We start from the raw sequence: 21,603 nt of genomic DNA, 5'->3' as shown, positions 1-21,603 counted from the left end.
AGATATGCTAAGGATATTAGAAAGTGGATTGAGTCTATTTACGAATCATAAAATTTTTTGACATCCCGTTAAAAATGACCATCCAAAAATGGTGGCCCCTTTGAAATCAATTGTTCTTATGGGCAACTATGTAACGGCCATTGAACAAACCATTTTACTGTCATGTAAATAGGGCCTACATGGCTTCATCAGATTCTGTCTGCCTGTGGCCTCCACTAGGGGGCGCTCTAGAGGTCAAACTATAATCTGGCATCTACACTCAGAAATAACCAGTATGCTCTGACAAGGTCTAAATCTAAGGCGTAGGTCGGGGCAGCTTGTATTTTTTTGGACATGTTTTAGCGACATCTAGAGTTGACTCACCTACAGGTATATGGAGTGTTTTATTATTACAGAAATCGGAGTGGCAGCATTCTGTCCGGGTGACGTTGTTTGAGCTGTGACAATAGACCTGCGCCTTCAGCTCCAGCAGAGAAATACAAGACTTGATGACTTCTTCTTTGCCATTGGTCAGCATGACGGAGGTCCAGCAGGCGCCTTCTGTCTGGCAGGTATAGTTGGTGCTCTCACACATCAGACAGACGCACTTCAGACCTAGAAACGGAAGAGAACACTCCATAAGAATTACTTGTTATAAGTGATATTGGTTTTATATTAGAAAGAACATGAAGACATTGCTCAAAGGACATTCAGAGGGTCATAAATAGAACAAGCACCTGGCGAGGTCAATACAACCCCATTTACAAAGTTGGGTACTATCTCTGATCACAAACCTCCTTGTGTGCTTCAATACTTATGGTCAGCCAAGAGAATCGGGGAGAAAAGAAGTGACAGCTACTGTCAGCATATTCCTGGACAGTCTTGGACCCAACAAGCCACCCAACCAGTTCGACCTTGAGTGACGTCCATCGGGCGTTGTCTGAGCAGCCTCCCCAGTGTTCATCTTTTAACCCCATCTGGACTTTTCTGCAGGAAGGCTACCAGGTGGCTACCTCTTGGGGTAGTCTTGGAGGTAACTCTTCTCAGACCTTCTATTCAGGCCTTTCCCATCTGCTCAATATAAACATCTCCTATACAGGATCTCTTGGGCACAAGGTTCGAGAAGATGACATGACATGTACATATGGAGTTGGAGTGAATAAGAGTTGGTGATCGCAGACATCAGTATGTTTACATATCATTTCCTAGCATCATTTCAGCAGTATGACCCATGTTTCAAAGGGGCCTTACAAGGAGTCTACCACCACCAGCATCATTATATCGGTCTACCCCACATGAGTCCTGAGACCCTGGAGTAGGTGACATCGGAGAACTTGCCAGAAGAAGACAAAAAAGGCCACAAGAGAACATTCGACACCAAGGAAAAGTAAGGACGGGTGAGTATTAGTGATTTGTCTGCACCTAGGCGTTCACTTATTATATTATTAGTGTAGCTTCTACTACGTTCTGAAGTTAAAGACCATGGTAGTTTATCAGATTGGCTATGTATTAGATGGCTTGTCTTCATTCAAAGCAGTGGTGTACCCATGATTTCCTCAAGAGATGCTCAAGGTCATTTGGCCCAAGGTTACAAAATCGCACAGTGCATGGCCTTAAAAATGGAGATCTAGCAATGATACAGTGCAGACATCATATAACACCCCCATCCTGTCTCTGTATGACTATGGGTAAGGTATGGTCAGGTCCAGTACTTGTCACCATTACTCTTGATTGCACATTAAAGGGATTCTACCACTAAATCAGTTTTTTTTGTGCTTTAGATGTTTTTTTACCTTTAGACGCAGGAGCGTACTGCGCATGCGCGCAAGAGCGGAGTGTGACCCCAGCCAGAAGAAGACGCGGTTGCTGTTGAAGATGGAGGCGTCGCTGGAGACAGTTCTCTGGCAGCAGTGGGGGCCATTGCCGTTTAAGCGCTGGGGCCCGCCCCCATTTCTACGAGAGAACTCATTTGCATACTGGTAAAAACCGGTATTTCTACGGAACAGCGGGCCGGAGGCGACTGAGCAAGGTAGGAGACGAATAGCCTTTCTTAAGGCTATTCCGACGTGGTAATTAGAAAAAATGTTGGTTTAGTGGTAGAATCCCATTACTGTCCCTTTTATTGCACCACCGATCAGACATTTATGTCCTTGGCAAAGCAAATGTGAAAACTAGAGGGCAAATAGACACAAACTACATTCTGGCTATATCTAGAAAAAAAACTGCCATGATTTCCTAAATACAACCCAGATAAGAAGCGTACTGACCACTCTCTGCAAATACATTAGGAAATGGTGTCCATATTTATGACAACGCGGATCCTAAGGAAACCACACGACCGACAGTAGTGAGAAAATGTGTATGGGGTGTGGAAACACAATTAAAAGCCACAAGAAGACACCCTACTGATTGTATAGGGATATGTTTATATAATGAGGTCAATGGAGTTATCAGGAAAAGTCTATGGACCATAACTCCACCAATGTAATGCAATGCAAACAGAGGTGTCCACATTTTCTTGATCACCTGTTTAGAGTAGGGAAAATCAATGGCAAATTCCCAAAGAATCAGCTTGGAATACGTGTGGAATCTGCTGAGGATCCAAAGCAGATATATATCCATATGGATGTACCCTACATCTCGCGCAGAGGTGGTCACTGAGCGATGCCATCTCCAAAACAACAAAACTGTTTATTTATCTAGGTACATGGAATTCGGCGCTGCTTCTCCTTTCCACTTTGGCCAACAGACCCGGCCTTCGCTGAGTCAACGAATCCCAGTCACTCCAACCCCTGCAGGTCCCCTGGAGCTCCTTCAGCAAAGATCAGACACTGGACCCCATGTTACACACTGGTTACACTGGACCCCATGTTACACACTGGTTACACTGGACCCCATGTTACACACTGGTTACACTGGACCCCATGTTACACACTGGTTACACCGGACACCATGTTACACACTGGTTACACCGGACACCATGTTACACACTGGCTACACCGGACACCTTGTTACACATTTGTTACACCGGACACCATGTTATACACTAGCGATACTGGACACCATGTTACACACTGGATACACCGAACACCTTGTTACACACTGGTTACACTGGACACCATGTTACACACTCATTACACCGGACACTATGTTATACACTAGCGATACCGGACACCTTGTCACACACTGGTTACACCAGACACTTTGTTAAATACTGGTTTTACTGGACATCATTATACACACTGGTTATTCCAGACACCTTCTTACACACAGGTTACACCGGACACCTTGTTACACACTGGTTATTCAAGACACCTGGTTCCCCTTTGCCGTAGATCGGGGTAAGGGAACCTTCGGCTCTCCAGCTGCTGTGAAACTACAACTCCCAGCATGCTCCATTCACTTCCATGGGAGTTCCAAGAACAGTAGAGCAAGTATGCATGCTGGGAGTTGTAGTTTTGCAACAGCTGGAGTGCTGTACGTTTCCTACCCCTTCCGTAGACGGTGTAGTACAGCAGGTCTGGTATAAGCACAACTCCCACAGTTGTACAGAACAGTAACTTGTGCAGGTCTCCAAGTTGTGGAGGTGCATACGAGGCTTACGCTGTCATGGCTGATGCACCACTATTGGTCCCATAGGGCTGCCCTGGGTGACACCTGACACCAAACAGTCTGCACCACGTGAAAGCAAAACACAACTACTCTCACGGTGCAACTATAGGGTGTAACTTATAAGGAATCAGTGCACAATTCATTTCCCAAAAGTTCCAAAACACCGAGCTCGGGGTGACCTGCACCAATTAAAGCCACATAAACATGCATTATGAACATTCTCCAATACCATAACACATGATATAATACAACTAGTAAACCGTATACCAGATCGTGATGCACTGAATTGGCTAACACTGCGTTCTCGCTGCAGGTGCATTTGGGGCAGGGGATTAAGCCTTGCCTTTGCAACAGCTCAAATGTGCACGGTGTGCGGCCGCCCCAGGACGAGATACAGGACGAGATACAGATCATTTCAGGATGCTAAAAATGCTGCTTAACAGGAGACAATGACAGAAGGACAAATATATTTCAGAAGGAATATTGAGATTTCACCATTAAGACCTTTTGACAGTCGAGAATCTCAAGTGACGCATCTCTGTGTATTAATCCTCTACCACACCCTCCATGGAAAACCCATAAATATATCATCATTAAACATGTCACCGCCAACCACCTTAATATGACATGTCTGGCACATAACACTCGCCGTCACATCCTCCACAGACAGCGGCTTACCTGTGCTCAGTACAGACGTGTCATGTCTTTCATGTCGTAGCATCCGATATTGCACTTACCAGGTTATGCTGGAAAGGTCTGCCCTTGTTGGTCCCCCCTACATTGTAATTGTGCCCCCTTTTATGTCACAGCCTCCCGGCTTGACAAATTGCTGCACAAACTACACAGCACAGTCTACAATGGAAAGCAAGGAGGAATCTCACAGGCTGTGTATCGAGTGTACAGAGAGAGGAGAGAATCACAGAAGACTCTGCAGGGAAAGAGGAAGCACTCACTCCTTAGCATCAGTGTCTGTCACTGCATGGAGTAAGAGTCCTCTTAAGGGCCATAGACAATCAGATCAGTACAAGAAGGAAGCTGTGCCGCTATATGTGAACGAGTAGGAGCAACATAGTCCTGGACTCATACCTCACATCCAGTATATAACCCTGGGAGGGATATGGCCAAATGAGAAAAGTCTGAAGTTAGGAGTAGGGTACAAACTGCATATCAGGAGATCTAAAAATCAACTGTAGCATTGTGTCATCCCCCATTCAAGCACAGCTGAGCTGCAATATTAGACACAGTCCGTGAACAAGTGATAACCCCTTTAAATTTTGGAAAGTCCATTTAAAGGATGTCTACCACCTCTCCCAATCATATTCCACCACATTACAGTGCACGTTACACATCACAGCTTGGCTACGTACATCACATTGGATAAAATCAATGTTGCAATCTTATGCAAATTAGGCTAACTTGCACCAGGGATAGGAAGCCCCGCCTCCAGTGCACTAACTGCCTCATTTGCATAAGACTTCAAAGTTGTTGTTTTTTTTTCCAAATCTACAAAGTACTGATGTGAATCAGTATAATGTGCTCTGTAACATGGCGGTGGCACTTGAGCATGCATGGGGGAGGTGGAAGACTCCCTTTAAGAAGTATTTTTGTGCAGATTTTTGAGATTTTGTATTTCTGAAACTGTAAAAGACAAATGGACAACTTATTTGCAAAAAAAAAAAAACGAGCTTTTATTCTTAAGTTTCCAGTGTTGTCCCAGAATAGCTCCAGCAATGACCTTATCGCCATCTCTGCACCCGCAGCAACTGAACTGTAGACAAGAGTCCAGATAATGAAATGTCATTAACACATGGACTTGGTTAATCTTTAACTCCGGCGGGTCTTTACAATAGTGATAGCCTCCTGCCCCCTCCATAAAACCTATTGGGAATGTTTGGTGCACAAATTAACAGTAAATACCGGGCACCTTACGATAATGGGTATAAGGAGAAGTAAATGGGTCGGGGAACCTTGGCTGTGCTCACCCTTATCACAGCTTACAAGTGCAGGTCCCAGACTGGTAATATTGGAAAATATAGACTAACAGCTGTCTGATTGTAAAAATATTCACGTCTGGTCAGTGGGGTGACGTCCGTCCGTTTAAAGGGAACCTCCGCTTTTGCATCAAATTCATGTTTAAGGGAATTACAAATCTGGCAGTTACTTGAGTACCGTAATTCTGATAATAAGGCGGTATACTACGTAATGCAACCGCAACTCCAATGATAACATTATACGGTCCTAGAATACCACACTTTATGGTCCTGAAATCTTGATAAGGCAAAAATAACTCTATGCAAGATAAAGGGCCGGTGGACATAGTAAAGACAAATTGGGCTCTGCTCACGTCGGCATTGGAGGCCTCGTTCGGAGCCTCCATCACATATTCCATCTTATTTGATGGAAACGGCAGCACAGCATGCAGCACTATTTAATTCCTGTAAAATGATGGAAATTGTAAGAAAAGACCAAAAGACCTCAAACTTAAGTTAATAAGGTAAAACGACTGATGGTCCTGAAATCTTGACCTGAATTGGAGGCCTACTGGAAGTCTCCACCAAATCCGGTAGTATAATTGGTGGGTAAAGCAGCACAGCATGCAGCACTATTTTTTTCTTGTAAGATGATGGACATTGTGACAAAATACAAAAGACCCCAAACTTAAGTCAATAAGGTAAAACGACTGATGGTCCTGAATTCTTGACCTGCATTGGAGGCCTACTGGAATTCTCCACCAAATTCGGTAGTATATTTGGTGGATAAAGCAGCACAGCATGCAGCACTATTTTTTTCCCGTAAGATGATGGACATGGTGGCAAAATACAAAAGACCCCAAACTTAAGTCAATAAGGTAAAATCACTGATGGTCCTGAAATCTTGATCTGTGTTGGAGGCCCATTGGAAGTCTCCACCACATACGGCAGTATATTTGGTGGATGAAGCAGCACAGCATGCAGCACTATTTTTTTTCCAGAAGACTCCAAATTTAAGTCAATAAAGTAAAATGACTGATGGTCCTGAAATCTTGACCTGCATTGGAGGCCCATTGGAAATCGTCACCACATACGACAGTATATTTGGTGGATGAAGCAGCACAGCATGCAGTGCAATTTTTTTCCTGTAAAATGATGGACATTGTGACAAGATCCACACTTATGTCAATAAAGTAAAATGACTGATGGTCCTGAAATCTTGACCTGCATTGGAGGCCTCATTGGAAACCTATACTACATATGGCAGCATATCTGGTGGATAAAGCAGCACAGCATGCAGCATATTTTTTTTTCCTGTAAAATTATAGACATTGTGAAAAAATACAAAAGACCCCAAACTTAAGTCAGTGGGGTAAAGTGACTGATGGTCCTGAAATCTTGATCTACGTTGGAGGCCACATTGGAAGCCTCCACCACATATGGCAACATAATTGTTGGATAAAGCAGCACAGCATGCAGGGCTAGAAGAACCCAAAAGTTCCCAAATTTCAATTAAAAGGGAACAATGGCTGGTGGTGGAGTCCATCATGTCACTAAAGTGTGACTCTTTCTATGATGGAACAGAAAACTGAAAAGGACAACAGAGATGTGAACAAAGCCATACAAACTTGTAGGCAATCCCGATACAGATGTGTACATTTATGGAGAGTCATGAGGACGGGAGGGTCCTCATTTGGAGAACGTCACCAAGGAATCTATAAGTACTGTATGTTTGTACTAATGTATATGCCCAGACAATGTCTCGTCATCCAGCATTGTGTCTGCCCTAAAAATGCCAGACTAGCAGAATTTGACCATAAGGTCGCACCATGTCAGACTATTTCCCCTTTGTAATCATTAATGTAGCGCCAAGACTGGATCTTTACAAAATACACAGATTTTTGGCTACTTTTAGATATTAAAGGGCTTGATATGACTTATCTGATAAAGATCCATGCCTTTCCCATATCTGCAGCACTGCCAATAGCCATTGGTTCGTTCCAACTATTGGGGCCAACGAGTGTGCCAAGGCTGGGTCATTTTAGGACATTTCTTGGAAATATGATGGGCAAAACAAATGTTTATTGTAACCAAGGCGACCGACTAATGAATGCAAAAAGTGTTACAAAATTACCCTTTACTGTGACAACTTAAAGGAGAACTCCACTTTTTTAAAAAATTGCATATAGTGTTTTAGGCAGGTGTGGAACAAGACTGCGCAGCATTTTGTGACCTTTGCCCTTCGGTGTGACCTTTGCTTTCTTCTCGGTACAGACAGTTTTTGGCAGAACTGGGCAGGGAGGTTGTTCCCGCCGCCATCTTGGAGAACTAAGCCCAGATCTTCTATGGATGTAGGCTTGGTCCAATCCGTCTGTCTCTTTAGGTCATCCAAGACAGACTGGATGATGTTGAGATCAGGGCTATATCATCAATTCCAGGACTCCTGCTCCAAAGGCCAAGCTATATACCACAAAGAGACCATCAATGGAGGCCACACCATTATATAATACAACACTAATAACACATGAACCTCTTTTTGACATCGGGGGCGATTAATTTTGCAACGCCCTTTCACATTTCCTCTACTTGTGCAATGACATTTCTAAGCTGAGTCCGGGCCGCCGGGGGTTTGTCTATAGGTCTCAAATCCCTAAATATCCAATTGGGAAAATATGTTTCCAAACCAGCATGTATGGGAAGGCGGCAGCTGTCGTGGGCTGATAAGTAACTGCAGTTTATGAGCTCTCGTACAGTACAAGGCTGAAGGTCGCACTCGGAGATTTACAGAGTACAGAACCTGCCACTTCTACCATCACTCTAGGACTCTCTCAGGATACATTACAGACGTAAACTGACCACGGACGGGCAAATCGGCAAGTTTGGCCTCATCACCCAATAACCCAATGTCCAGTTTATATGATCGCACAAAACATACAGATCTGGATCTCATCCAAGTCATACAAACACCGAGGAGAAATCTAGTCACATGTTCACTATTATGTTAGCAAGGTCTGACCTCACATATGGAGCAACGTCCTTGTGGTTTGTCCAAAAACATCCCTGAGCCCCGACCCAATTACTTTCTGCACAGTCAGCATTTAACTTAAAGAGAAATCACTGGTTGATGTAATATGTCCTAAAATGTCTTCAGCCGTGTTATAACCATCGTGATTTCTAGGAAAGATACATGACTGTCACATTTAGCCTTCATTTTCTTAAGGGGAGTGTGGTTATTAGAATCCATCATATCACCCCAGCCCTGCAGATAGATAGGTTAATGTCACCAGAACCAGCATATCACCCCAGCCCTGCAGATAGATAGGTTAGTGTCACCAGACCCAGCATATCACCCCAGCCCTGCAGATAGATAGGTTAGTGTCACCAGAACCAGCATATCACCCCAGCCCTGCAGATAGATAGGTTAGTGTCACCAGAACCAGCATATCACCCCAGCCCTGCAGATAGATAAGTTAGTGTCACCAGAACCAGCATATCACCCCAGCCCTGCAGATAGATAGGTTAGTGTCACCAGAACCAGCATATCACCCCAGCCCTGCAGATAGATAGGTTAGTATCACCAGAACCAGCATATCACCCCAGCCCTGCAGATAGATAGGTTAGTGTCACCAGAACCAGCATATCACCCCAGCCCTGCAGATAGATAGGTTAGTGTCACCAGAACCAGCATATCACCCCAGCCCTGCAGATAGATAGGTTACTGTCACCAGAACCAGCATATCACCCCAGCCCTGCAGATAGATAGGTTACTGTCACCAGAACCAGCATATCACCCCAGCCCTGCAGATAGATAGGTTACTGTCACCAGGACCAGCATATCACCCCAGCCCTCAGATAGATAGGTTAGTGTCACCAGAACCAGCATATCACCCCAGCCCTGCAGATAGATAGGTTACTGTCACCAGGAACAGCATATCACCCCAGCCCTCAGATAGATAGGTTAGTGTCACCAGAACCAGCATATCACCCCAGCCCTGCAGATAGATAGGTTACTGTCACCAGAACCAGCATATCACCGCAGTCCTGCAGATAGATAGGTTAGTGTCCCCAGAACCAGCATATCACCCCAGCCCTGCAGATAGATAGGTTACTGTCACCAGAACCAGCATATCACCCCAGTCCTGCAGATAGATAGGTTAGTGTCACCAGGACCCAGAACTCCCATAGACATGTGTGGCCAACCTGCTGCCCTATTCACACAGGGTACACACTACCCCTATTCCACATGAGCCCTGTTCTCGTGATCAGTGGTGAAACCAGTAGTTAGACCCCCATTGATCAGACAGTTATGCCTTATTCTTTGAATGGTTCCTTATAATTACTGAAGTACCCCTTTATGTTTTCATATAGGGTAACAGATCAGTTGGTCACCGTAGCCCTGTATTCAAACACCCCAGACATTTTGGCTTGCTGGTGCTCCCATCCATCTTGCCAGCCTTTGCTATGTTGCAGCCCTAAAGGGGTTTTCAGAACTTTTTGTTATGAGGAAGCAACAAAATATGGGAAATGTAAGGACCAGATGAGCATCTCGTATAGATACTAGTTACACATAACATCTGAGGTCATTGGTGGACAGTCGCTTTAAACATCATATAAAGTTCTAGAACTTTCCAGTGTAGCCGGTGTTTCAGATCCTTGCTGCTCTATAGTCTGTGGTAAGTGATGAAATATTCCTGATTCCTGCAGGGGCAGCACATCAGTATATAGCTAGCCTTGAACTCAGAGGATACAAGTGTATCCAGTCTAGTTAATGCTCCATTAACTAAATGTGCCAGCAGAAGCAGCTGTATATATATAATTACTATGGTAGACATTTATGGCATATCCACAGTGATGTGCAAGTCCTGTCCTGACTTACACTGGTCCCATTGACAGCCAATTTCAGGGTTGGGTTAATGGAGATCCCCGATCCCGCAGACAGCCCAATTCTGCCGAGCTCCCTGGGCTACACTGTATCCATAGAAGTTCATCAGGGCTACAGATACATTGTAACACAGTGAGCTCAGCTGTTACATAAACCCAACAACCAGGGTGACAGAAGCCTGGTGACTGATATAGAGTATACGGAGTAGTGAGCACATATGGTGCGGTTAATAAATGACTCAATCTCTCTCCTATCTATATGGTATAAGTGCAGCGAGTTCTGTCTTACTGAATAGGTTTGCTGCTATGAGATAAGTCGTCTTAGTTATATAATCTTACTAGGATGTAAGTGTTACTTTACCACTTCTCGGGGTTCAGACATCCTGTATACAGGGCTATGAAACATGATGATTTACAGGAGCACAGCTATGGGGGTGCAGAGGTAACGTCACAGGGCTCCTAAAGCGTGGGGGGCTTAAAAGGGCTAAGGGAAAGTCAAATTCTAAGTATCGCACAAGGGGGATCCAAAAATTACTGATTTTACAACAGTATTGTCCGACCATTTTATTAGAGATGCAAAGGGATGAGAAAGAAAACAAAAAACACACGTTAGACACACAATGGCATTGTATCGCTTCTGTGATGTAGCTGCCAGCCACTGAGTAATCCCGCCCACTGGACTCCTGAACTCAGTGCAAGCATATAACTATATATCAGGCTGTTCTGCTCCTCCTGCTCCATAACATGCTGCCGGCAGATTGTACTGCAATATTAATATGACAGATCAATCTCATCTTTTACTGTTATATATTAAATCACATGCCCCGCTACCACTCTGCAATCTGGACAGACACCAACTTTCTGACTGTCTGTTGGGTGCATATCACGTGAGACCAACCCAGGTGACGCCATGACCTAAGAAATCAACACCAGGGGTTAATACCATGGCGCATTTATAGCAATAAACTGCAAATTCTGTCAGTGCGGGATCTACACTGACATATAGCAGCGGGACGTAGGATACCTGTTCCCAGCAGATAAGAGGATGAACAAGAGCTCTTCAGGTTAGAGGCATATACAATAGGCCATCAGTGTGTGATCAATGACTGTCGGACACCTGGGACCCCAAGACATCAGCAAAACCAAGGGGCTGTAAGGCAGTATCATGGCCACATTCACCTATTTTGACCTAAAGTGGCCGTATCGGCTTAGGTGTGGCCATTACAAACCAGAAGCAAAAAAACTAGTTCAGTTGAAGAATCCGCAAGGCAGAAGGTGAACTGAAGGGACATAGGAGACAATGCCCTGTGCCCTATATCTGCCACACTTTGTTGGTGTATACAAAAGATCACCGGAGATAGCATTTTATTGGTTAATAAAAATGTAATATCCGCACTGGTTGGTGGTGCAAGAAGTTGTGCAGAGAAGAACAACCTGACAACCCTGTACACCAGGACCGTACCTTAGAGGACTCCATTGTAGAATACAGAATACAGTGACATACAAACCCAGAAATGACACAATGGGCGACACTTCTGTCTCTACAAGTGTCGCTCGCACCCACTGACTCAGCCCTTGATTTGCTGCACCATAGTCTGCTTTGTGGGATGACAATGACTGGACAAACTCCTGGAAAGATGCAAGAATTCCCCTTATATAGCAAGCCTTACCATCACAGGACCCACCATATAACTCCCCCATAATGCAATAACCAGACAACAACCAATACATTACATTAAATTGCCAATCGATGACACAATACTACAGGATATGGACGTGCAACTGGTGCAATCTGTCCAGCAGCACAGGGGCCCAGCAGGTCAGGGGGCCCTATCACCTTACCAGGAGCCTTCTGCTATTAGACTGTGGGTAAGCTCCTAATAATCTTCATGGTTGATAATTACTGACGGATTGTCAGGGCAATATAAGGAGGGATTCTGTGCTGAGATATTGGAAAACAAGGCCCATAACTGTTCCTTCCCAGGGGTCCTCAATTGACTGTGTCCCCCTCTGCTTCAGCCAGCCATGTAACATGTAAAGCAGATGATAGAGAAGAAAACATCAGGCAGTTTGATTCCTTTTTGCTCAGGAACCTTAGAGGAAGATGCTTTAAGATACAGAGAGGATTGGCTGAGGACACGTTACAGGGGGTATAAGCTGGCCCAGGGTGAAAGCAGAAAGTGCCTGCCAATGCTACAAACCAGAACATCGTGCTGCGTATACTACTGTATGTGCATTGTGTGTGTGTATACTGTGTGCTAGTTATGCTATGTGTTCTGTGTATACTGTGTACGCTGTATATGTTGTGTATGCTCTGTGCATTCTGTGTGCTATGCATGCTGTGTGCACTGTGTGCGGTATGAGATCTGTGTCCTCGCACTCTCTATTCTTCAATGTTTACATTGGGCACATTCTCTAATCTAATGTTATTATCAGATTGGCAAATGCAAGATATCTAATAATAACATTATAGCGCAGTGAGGGAATCCAAATACCCTGAAACAGGAAGTGCCAACAGAATACAAACTCTTGAGTATACTATTTGCACATACTCTCTGTATACATACTCTGTGTGTATACTCTGTGTGTATACTTTGTGTGTATACTCTGTGAGCACCAGCCTATATTCTATCAGTACAATAGTAGATATACATTAACACAAGGATACAGCAGCAGAGTCTGCAGTAACAGTGAAGAATGTGAATTTCCTAAAAGCCACACGGGGTTATCATTTTATTGCATTCACTTAGAGTAGGGCTCCCCGGTATAACCCTGAGTCACCTCCTGTACAATAGCACTGTTATTATGTGATGTTGTGAGCGTTATTCATACTGACTATGGTGCCAAAGCGGAACAATGCAAAGAATCCAACAATAACATCCTAGTAGTTCACATTGCCTCCTTGTTTATCCCTGTAAATGATGGAAGTGCAAATCCTAGCTCTTCTTTGTCTCTGCCAGTAACTGTACTCAGATATTACTTCCTCCTTGTCTCTCCCATAAATTTACATACAGGTATTGCTTCCTCCTTGTTTCTCCGTGTAAATTTAGGCACAGGTATTACTTCCTCCTTGTCTCTCCCACTAACTTTACTCAGATATTATTTCCTCCTTGTCTTTCCCCATAAATTTAGGCACAGATATTACTTCTTCCTTGTCTCTCCCTGAAAATTTAGGCACAGATATTACTTCCTCCTCATCTCTCACCATAAATTTACGTTCAGGTATTATTTCCTCCTTGTCTCTCCCCATAAATTTAAGCCCAGATGTTACTTCCTTCCTGTCTCTCCTTGTAAATTTAGGCACAGATATTACTTCCTCCTTGTTTCTCCCAGTAGCTGTACTCAGATATTACTTCTTCCTTGTCTCTCCCATAAATTTATGTACAGGTATTACTTCCTCCTTGTCTCTCCCATAAATTTACGTACAGGTATTGCTTCCTCCTTGTTTCTCCGTGTAAATTTAGGCACAGGTATTACTTCCTCCTTGTCTCTCCCACTAACTTTACTCAGATATTATTTCCTCCTTGTCTTTCCCCATAAATTTAGGCACAGATATTACTTCTACCTTGTCTCTCCCTGTAAATTTAGGCACAGATATTACTTCCTCCTCATCTCTCCCCATAAATTTACGTACAGGTATTATTTCCTCCTTGTCTCTCCCCATACATTTAAGCCCAGATGTTACTTCCTTTCTGTCTCTCCTTGTAAATTCAGGCACAGGTATTACTTCCTCCTTGTCTCTCCCAGTAATTGTACTCATATATTACTTCCTCTTTGTCTCTCCTGTAAATTTAGGCACAGGTATTATTTCCTCGTTGTCTCCGTGTAAATTGAGGCACAGGTATTACTTTATCCCTGTCTCTCCCTATAAATAACGTAAACATAAATACTTTCTCCTCGTCTCTCCCGGTGAATGTGGACACAGACAGATCTGTGTTGGAATCTGTGAAAGATTTCTCTGCTGCAGATAACTTTAAAGGATCCAAATTTATTTACATCTGTATATTCAACTGGGAAACCACAACTTATTCTATTCATAGGATCGGTGATAAATATGTGAGTACTAACAGTCTGATCACTCAGACCCCCACGGATCACAAGAATGTATCCATGAACCCCATAAGACCAGAGTTAAGGTGGTAACGAGTGTGCCCTACATTGTCTGTGGGATGGAGAGCGACAACTGAGTTTAGTGTTCATCCACATCTGTCAGCCCACAATGAGTGGAGAGGTAATAAACCAACCCTTTAAGTGAATGAAGCACTGAAACAATATTCCTATTAAATTTACCTCCTATAATTTCTGTGGGATTGATGTAAAAGATACTGGGGAGGCTGAACATCGGACAATGCAGAGCCTAAAAGCATGCCCTTCTCTACAGCAAAAAAATGTGATACCGTTGAAAAACCCCCAATTCATTTGCCTGTAATGCTATTTTTTGTACCGAAAATATAGAACAGTTTTATATGGTTAGACAATCTGGGTGGTAACTACAGAAAGCTGCTTTTCCTATATAAATCAAGTCCTGTGCTATGTCAAGGTTGCAGGAGGGCGAATGGTGTCCTCATACAGCACAGTACAGAAGGATTCGGGGGCAGCGCTCTATCCTCTCTGTCACTCCATGCTCCTTGTCTGTAAGGCTTCTACTTCGAGAGGATCTGTTAGTGTTAGAGACATGTCAGGAGCGGCAACTACGACTTTGTTATCCAAAGTGCCTCACCTTCTTGAATTCTATGAGACTTGTAGAAATATGCTTTGGGGGGCTTTTTCCATAACTTCACTTGACAGCTACAGACAGAGCAGCGAAAATACCTACGGTACCTATCTCACCGTTCAGTCTGTTTTACTTTTTTTAGCCTCCTCCACCCGCCAACCACTTTGACTTTCAGATAAAGAAAAAATTTGCAACTTTACAACGTCTCCTTGAGATTTCAGCAGAAGATTTTTGCCTTTTTTTTGTTTAATAAATTGGAGCAATGACAAATATTATTGCAAAAAACAAGCTGCGTTATTTGCCCTCAATGTGTGGATGAGATTAACTGACATCTCATTCAATTTGCCGTGACTATAAGACACAATGGGACAGATTTATTACGCTTTTTACTCCATTTTTTTGCTGTACAAGGTATATAAAGTTGTGATTTTTGTGCAAATTGTGGCTTAAAAGTTACAACATTTTAAGGCAAGGTTCACGCAAGCACTGGGGGATCCGCTTTAAAAATGCAGACAGAAAAGTCCTGCAAACAGCACTTTTCTCGCGTGGAAACCCGATGGACCCCATTATAGTCTATGAGGTTTGCTCACAATGTACATTTTTGCTCCTATCACTATGTCTTTGTAGTATGGGAGTAAATCCACGCAAACACAGGGAGAACATACAAACCCATTACAGATGTTGTTCCTGGCAGGATTCGAACCCAGGACTCCAACACTGCAAGGATAACCACTGAGCCACTGTGATATGTACATCGTAAACTCTTACTTCTAGGACGTTTAATGCACAGGACTTTTTGTTTAAGGGCTCACACAACCAATATTAATGTCCGTTGCTCTTATCTGTCAACGTTCCATACAGTGAATGTTCCTTTCTGTGCATTATTTTTGAAAACTACACTTTGTTGCAATAATGCACTCGTGTGCATACAGCGTGAAGTAACATTTTGACAACGTGCCACCTTTCAGAAACTATATAGATTTATACCTAGGTTGACACCTTCGTTCAGGTTTCTGCTTGGAGACCCCCCCCCCCCCCCCCAAACGGAAACCTAATCCACTTAAAAAAGCAGTTACCCGTGGACCCCCATAGACTAGAATGGAGTCTCTCCGCATTTTCTCACTACATTTTTTTAAGGAGGTTCGGGGACGGAAAGCATCGGTGTGAACCCTGTATTTTTCTTGTTCAATTTTGCAATTTAGGTGTGTTAAAATTGTCCTGGAGATGCAAAATGTCCAAACCCTTGACAGTGAAGGAGTTAATCTAATCCTGTTGCATTACATGTTAATGCATTTGTCTATATAATATCGGGGGGCGCAGGACGATTAGTTTGTGTTGTGACATATATTACAATGTTGCAGTTTACTGCCCACACCTCACATCTTGATACATTGTGTTTATATAAGCGGCCGCCCATCACCGCAGATCCTCGCACGTGTATTTCTGACCTTTTTTTAGAAGCTCTCCCTTAAGAAGATTACAGTAGGGCTCAGAGTTCACCCTGCAGCAGCAGATTTAATCATGGATAGCTCTTGTCACCGCTAAAGCCTCAAACACAATGTCCACGTAAGAACAAATATCCAGTAATGACAACAATGACCGAGAGGTTTCCTGAAAAATACATAAAATTGGGACTGGCCGTGGCCAGCGACTGTAGTCACCCACAGACCAACCCCCCACCCCCATGCGTAGGCATGCACCCAGCTTAATACTGATGAACTGAGTAATGCCAGCTAGATCGTGCCAGTCCACACCAGCATAATGCAATCTGTTACTGGTGGGGCAGGCAGATGGTATAGAAAGGAGTATATGTGTGCGTATTCCTATATAGGTGCATGTATACAGAGATCACTGAATACCCCCCCACACACCCCTGTCCTTGAGTTGTCCTTTAATTCTAGTTACCCATTTCTTTAAGGGGTATCAAAATGACAATTTATAAACTATTCACAGCCTAAGTGATAAGTGAGAGAATCTTTAAGAGCAATACTGGGCAACCAATAGTTTCCAAGAAACAGATATAAGTTAAGGGGGTTTCAGGGACTTATATATTGCTGATGTTGATGGGTCTCTAATTATAGAATGGTGGGGGGTTCCTGGTAGTCACCAGCCCTGCTGTCCCATCACTACCTATCAAGCACAGTGCCATACATTGCATGGTGGCTAGGCTTGGTATTACAGCTCAGCACACTCACTTGAATAGGACTGAGCTACGATCAGACCATATGACCAATCAACGTGACACCACGCACCCTGTGACATGAGTGTGACTGCCACTTTAAGCAGCTCGACCATGGTTTCCAGGGTGTCAGACCCCATGAATCCTTAATTCATGACCCATCTTAAGGATAACTAGTTAGTAGTTAGATACCACTTCTTAAAGGGGTATTCCCAAAATAAGGAAAGGTGGTGAGGACACCTGTAGGAGCTTTACTGGCAGCCATAATAGTTGTAACCCAACTTTCCCAGAAACAGATATAACTTAAACGGGTATTCCCAAAGTGACTCCTATCGAGATTTGGTCCAAACGGGACACTAGAGAAGCTGGGTGAGAATACCTATATAGTAGAAGCAAGCCATAGCAGTCATAATAGTTGTTACTCAGCTTTCCCAAAAACAGATAGAACTTAAAGAGGTAACAACTTATCATCTCTGTACACATGTTGTGAGACCACCACTCCATTTATATAGTGGCCCTGAAGACCCCATGCTTGTGACTGGTCACACCATTACTGATCAGACACTTATCACACACAATATTTATATGATAAGTTCTCATTCTGTGAGAAAGGAAAGCTGGGTGACAACCTCTAAGTAAAACTCCTACAGGAGTCATCACCCAACTTTTTTTTTACAGTCCTGGCACATCTATGTATAAAGACAAACCTCAAATTTGGCATATTGTGTCCTATTTGCCATTGAAGACTCTAGGAAAGCTGGGTATTCCCAGTTATTGCTGCTTTATGTGTTTGTGGCCGCAGCTTACAATAATAGCTGGGTCAGCAAATATGAGGTATGAGGTGAACTGATAGATCAGTCCATAGAAAGAGTGTGAACTCTGCCACACGGAAAGATAGCGGAGCAGGAAAGAGAATATTCTGGGGTAAGAGGCCGCAATGATATGGGATATTGTGGTGAGCCGTGGCCTGACACGTGGAAAAGCCACACATTGTGTATATGGTGTGTATATACAGAGTATGGAGTGTATTTACTGTATAAACTGTATGTGCAATGTATATGTGCCATTGAGATATGTAACATACATTCATATACTGTAGACATCTGCTGTAGATAGATAGATAGATAGATAGATAGATAGATAGATAGATAGATAGATAGATAGATTCTGTAGATAGGATATGTATTGTGGATAGATAGATAGATAGATAGATAGATAGATAGATAGATAGATAGATAGGAGATAGATAGATAGATAGGAGATAGATAGATAATAGATAGATAGATAGATAGATAGAATGATAGAAGGATAGATAGGAGATAGATAGATAGATAGATAGATAGATAGATAGATGCTATACATAGACAGATAGATCCCACATTGATACTTGTGCACAACTGATTCTTTCATTATATACTAGGACCTATGGATATTTGGATTCATCTTCATTCCTACATGTTCTGTAAATAAGTAGATTTAGGACAATATTTTTCCATAGACTTTTATGTTCTACAGGACGTATTAAGCTGAAGACCATTCTCTAATCATAATATTACTTTTAGTATATTTTATATAGAGATGAATGAATAGAACATAGTTATGTACATACTGAGTGTGTATACTATTGACATGACATTGTACTACATTATAGTATTTATAGATGTATTCTTTCCATGTATATTGATACAAGTGTATGATCTATGTCTTATATGTATAGTGTATTCATGTCTACTATGAGTATATATATATATATATATATATATATATATATATATATATATAGTGTATCTATATTTAATACATGTATAATATATATACAAATATTTATACTGTATTCAAGAATAGTAAATGCTAATATAGTTTACCAAATTTAGTACAAGAATATGTGTGGTGTATGTAGAGCTATAACATTGATTTATTTACTGTATACATATATAGTGTATATATATATAGTGTATATATCTATACTGTATCCCTATATAACACATGTAAGTATAGTACAAGTATGTATAATATAGTCACAAGTACTCAAACTATGTCCATAACTAGTTAATGTATATATAACATATCCAAACCTAGTAAATGTATATGTGTGTGGTATATAGGAATATACAGTTTATGTATGTATGGTGTGTCCCTGTATAACATCTATAGTACAGTATATGCATCAATAGGGTTTTTATAGCATGTGCATATAAAATGTGTTCCTGTACAGAACATGTACACAGGGTATTCACTGTATACTCTGGTGTAAGTACCTACTGTGTATCATGTATATAAAGTATATCATCCATATATAGTATATGAACATACAGTGTATCATTGCTGAGTTCATGTATATATAGTGTATTAGTGCATGTATATATAGTGTCTCCATGTATATATAGTATATTAGTGCATGCATATATAGTGTCTCCATGTATATATAGTGTCTCCAAGCATATATAGTGTCTCCATGTATATATAGTGTATCCCTGTATATATATGGTATAGCGAGCAATGCACATGATGTGCCCTGTGTGGCATTTTAGGGTCCCTCACCTGTGCACAAGGTGGCTGCTCCCAGCAGCAGGAGTACCAGCATGGCCCGGGGCAGGGGAGAGAGCCCGGAGCTCCGCATGGTGCACGCTCATCTGCAGGCAGTTGCCTCCCCGGCTGGGTGGATGAGATGTCCGAGCTGAGGTGCAGGAGGTTGGGGCAGCAGGACTGGAGCTCCCGGCACTTTCCAAGCTCTGATCACATCAAGCAGCTCCGCCCCCTCCAGCCTGGGCTGTCACATGAGGCTGTCACTTGTCAGCCTGCACCCCCAGCCTGCATTCAGACCACTGTTCACACCAGGACACACTGAAGTTGCTTTTCTTATTCACAAGGTGTTTCTGTTGTTTTCTTGCTTCAGTAACTATGGAGAACTTATATTAATAATTACCTGGAGGGAAAAGATTGCAGAGAGCTGCCTGGAAACACAAGAAATGGCCACAAAATGGGCATCGGCGTAGGCATTTAAAGGGTTAACAACCTGGGCCCAATGATCTCACCTTGCCCTGTCCCCAAAAGCGATACCCCACCTCAAATTCAGGCAGGATCAAAGTAGTTCTGGGCATAAAAGGGGGCCTATTGAATTTAAGAAGTGATGGATGATTAAAGGGTTAAATATCTTCGGGCCGCTGACGTTGGGACACAGATGGGGCTGCTGGAAATTACGTTTCGTCAGGTTCAGGCTGATCCAAAGGGGTTCGGTGCGTAAAAATTCGGTGGTATCAAAATGGGCTTGAAAGGGTTAAATTACTCCATAGATCTAACACCGCGGACCCAGAGATATCAAAGCCCCACATTAAAATGGGGGTTGTCCAGCCCCAAATAGATTTTTCACATGTGAAGTGTGGGGTCCAACACCCAACCCCCTCACAGATCAGCTGTTCCAGTAGCCTCCAGGTAGTGAATGGGGAAGCACCGATCCTATTCAAGTAACAGAAACGGCGTTGCATTTCACTTGGCTGGGAACAGCCTACACGCGCTCCCCTTCTACTGCAACAGCTTCAGACACCCAAAATAGCTGATCTGTGCAGGGTCCCGGTATCAGACTACCAAAGATCACCTACTGATGACCTATCCTGACCATACTGAGGAGCTCACATCCTTTCTAGGAATCCAAGACCCAGGGGCATAACTATCGTGGTAGCCGGGGTACGGGAATAGGGGGTCCGGTGGGCCCCGATGTTTTTATTTTTTTAATAGGCCGTTACCTGCTGGAGTAACTCCCCATCTACTTTCCCACCCTGGCTCCTGCTCACAGCCGCTGGCGCTTCCCTTTCTGCATAGCTGGCTGTGAGCAGGAGGGGGATCGCTAAGCAAGGTCATGGGCCTGCGAACCCCACAAACACTGCTATCATTATACTCGGGGGTCTTTTCAGACCCCTGAGTATAATGATTAGAGGGCTAGGAGAGGTGAGGGAACATAAAAAACTGTTACTTACCTCTCCTGGGTTTCTGGGTGACATCCCAGATGTCACGTGGGCTGGGTTTGTTTCCTTGTGCATCGTCTTAAGGCCCCACCATCCCTAGTTACACCACTGCCAAGACTTCAGAAGATTCAAAAACAGGAGAAGAAGGTGACTCGACCTTACAGGACCTTAAATGTATCTGGAGGGCAGAAGAGAGAAATATGGCCAGAATTGAGACTTTGAAAAGAAGTTGCCAAATTAAGGCGGAATGGAACTGGATTGATCTGCCTCAATACCAGGAACGGCCGATGGAACATGGAGCAATCT

At 43.1% G+C, this 21,603-nt stretch overlaps 1 protein-coding gene across 2 annotated transcripts in view; it reads right to left on the bottom strand.

The window, feature by feature from the left end:
* ACVR1C (activin A receptor type 1C) overlaps positions 1–20,021 on the bottom strand; it is a 36,471-nt gene extending 16,450 nt beyond the window's left edge. For both annotated transcript variants that reach the window (XM_075284491.1, XM_075284492.1), the window contains exons 1-2: positions 19,877–20,021; positions 364–594 (exon numbers count right to left, since the gene is read on the bottom strand). In XM_075284491.1, coding sequence (XP_075140592.1) covers positions 364–594; positions 19,877–19,955 — 310 coding nt within the window. In that variant the 5' untranslated portion in view covers positions 19,956–20,021. The remainder of the gene's footprint in view (positions 1–363; positions 595–19,876) is intronic.
* Between the last annotated feature and the right edge of the window lie 1,582 nt (positions 20,022–21,603).

The sequence above is a fragment of the Leptodactylus fuscus genome, chromosome 8, assembly GCF_031893055.1.
Source record: "Leptodactylus fuscus isolate aLepFus1 chromosome 8, aLepFus1.hap2, whole genome shotgun sequence".
In the NCBI taxonomy this organism is placed as follows: domain Eukaryota; kingdom Metazoa; phylum Chordata; class Amphibia; order Anura; family Leptodactylidae; genus Leptodactylus; species Leptodactylus fuscus.
This window is presented reverse-complemented; position numbering and strand designations above follow the sequence as displayed.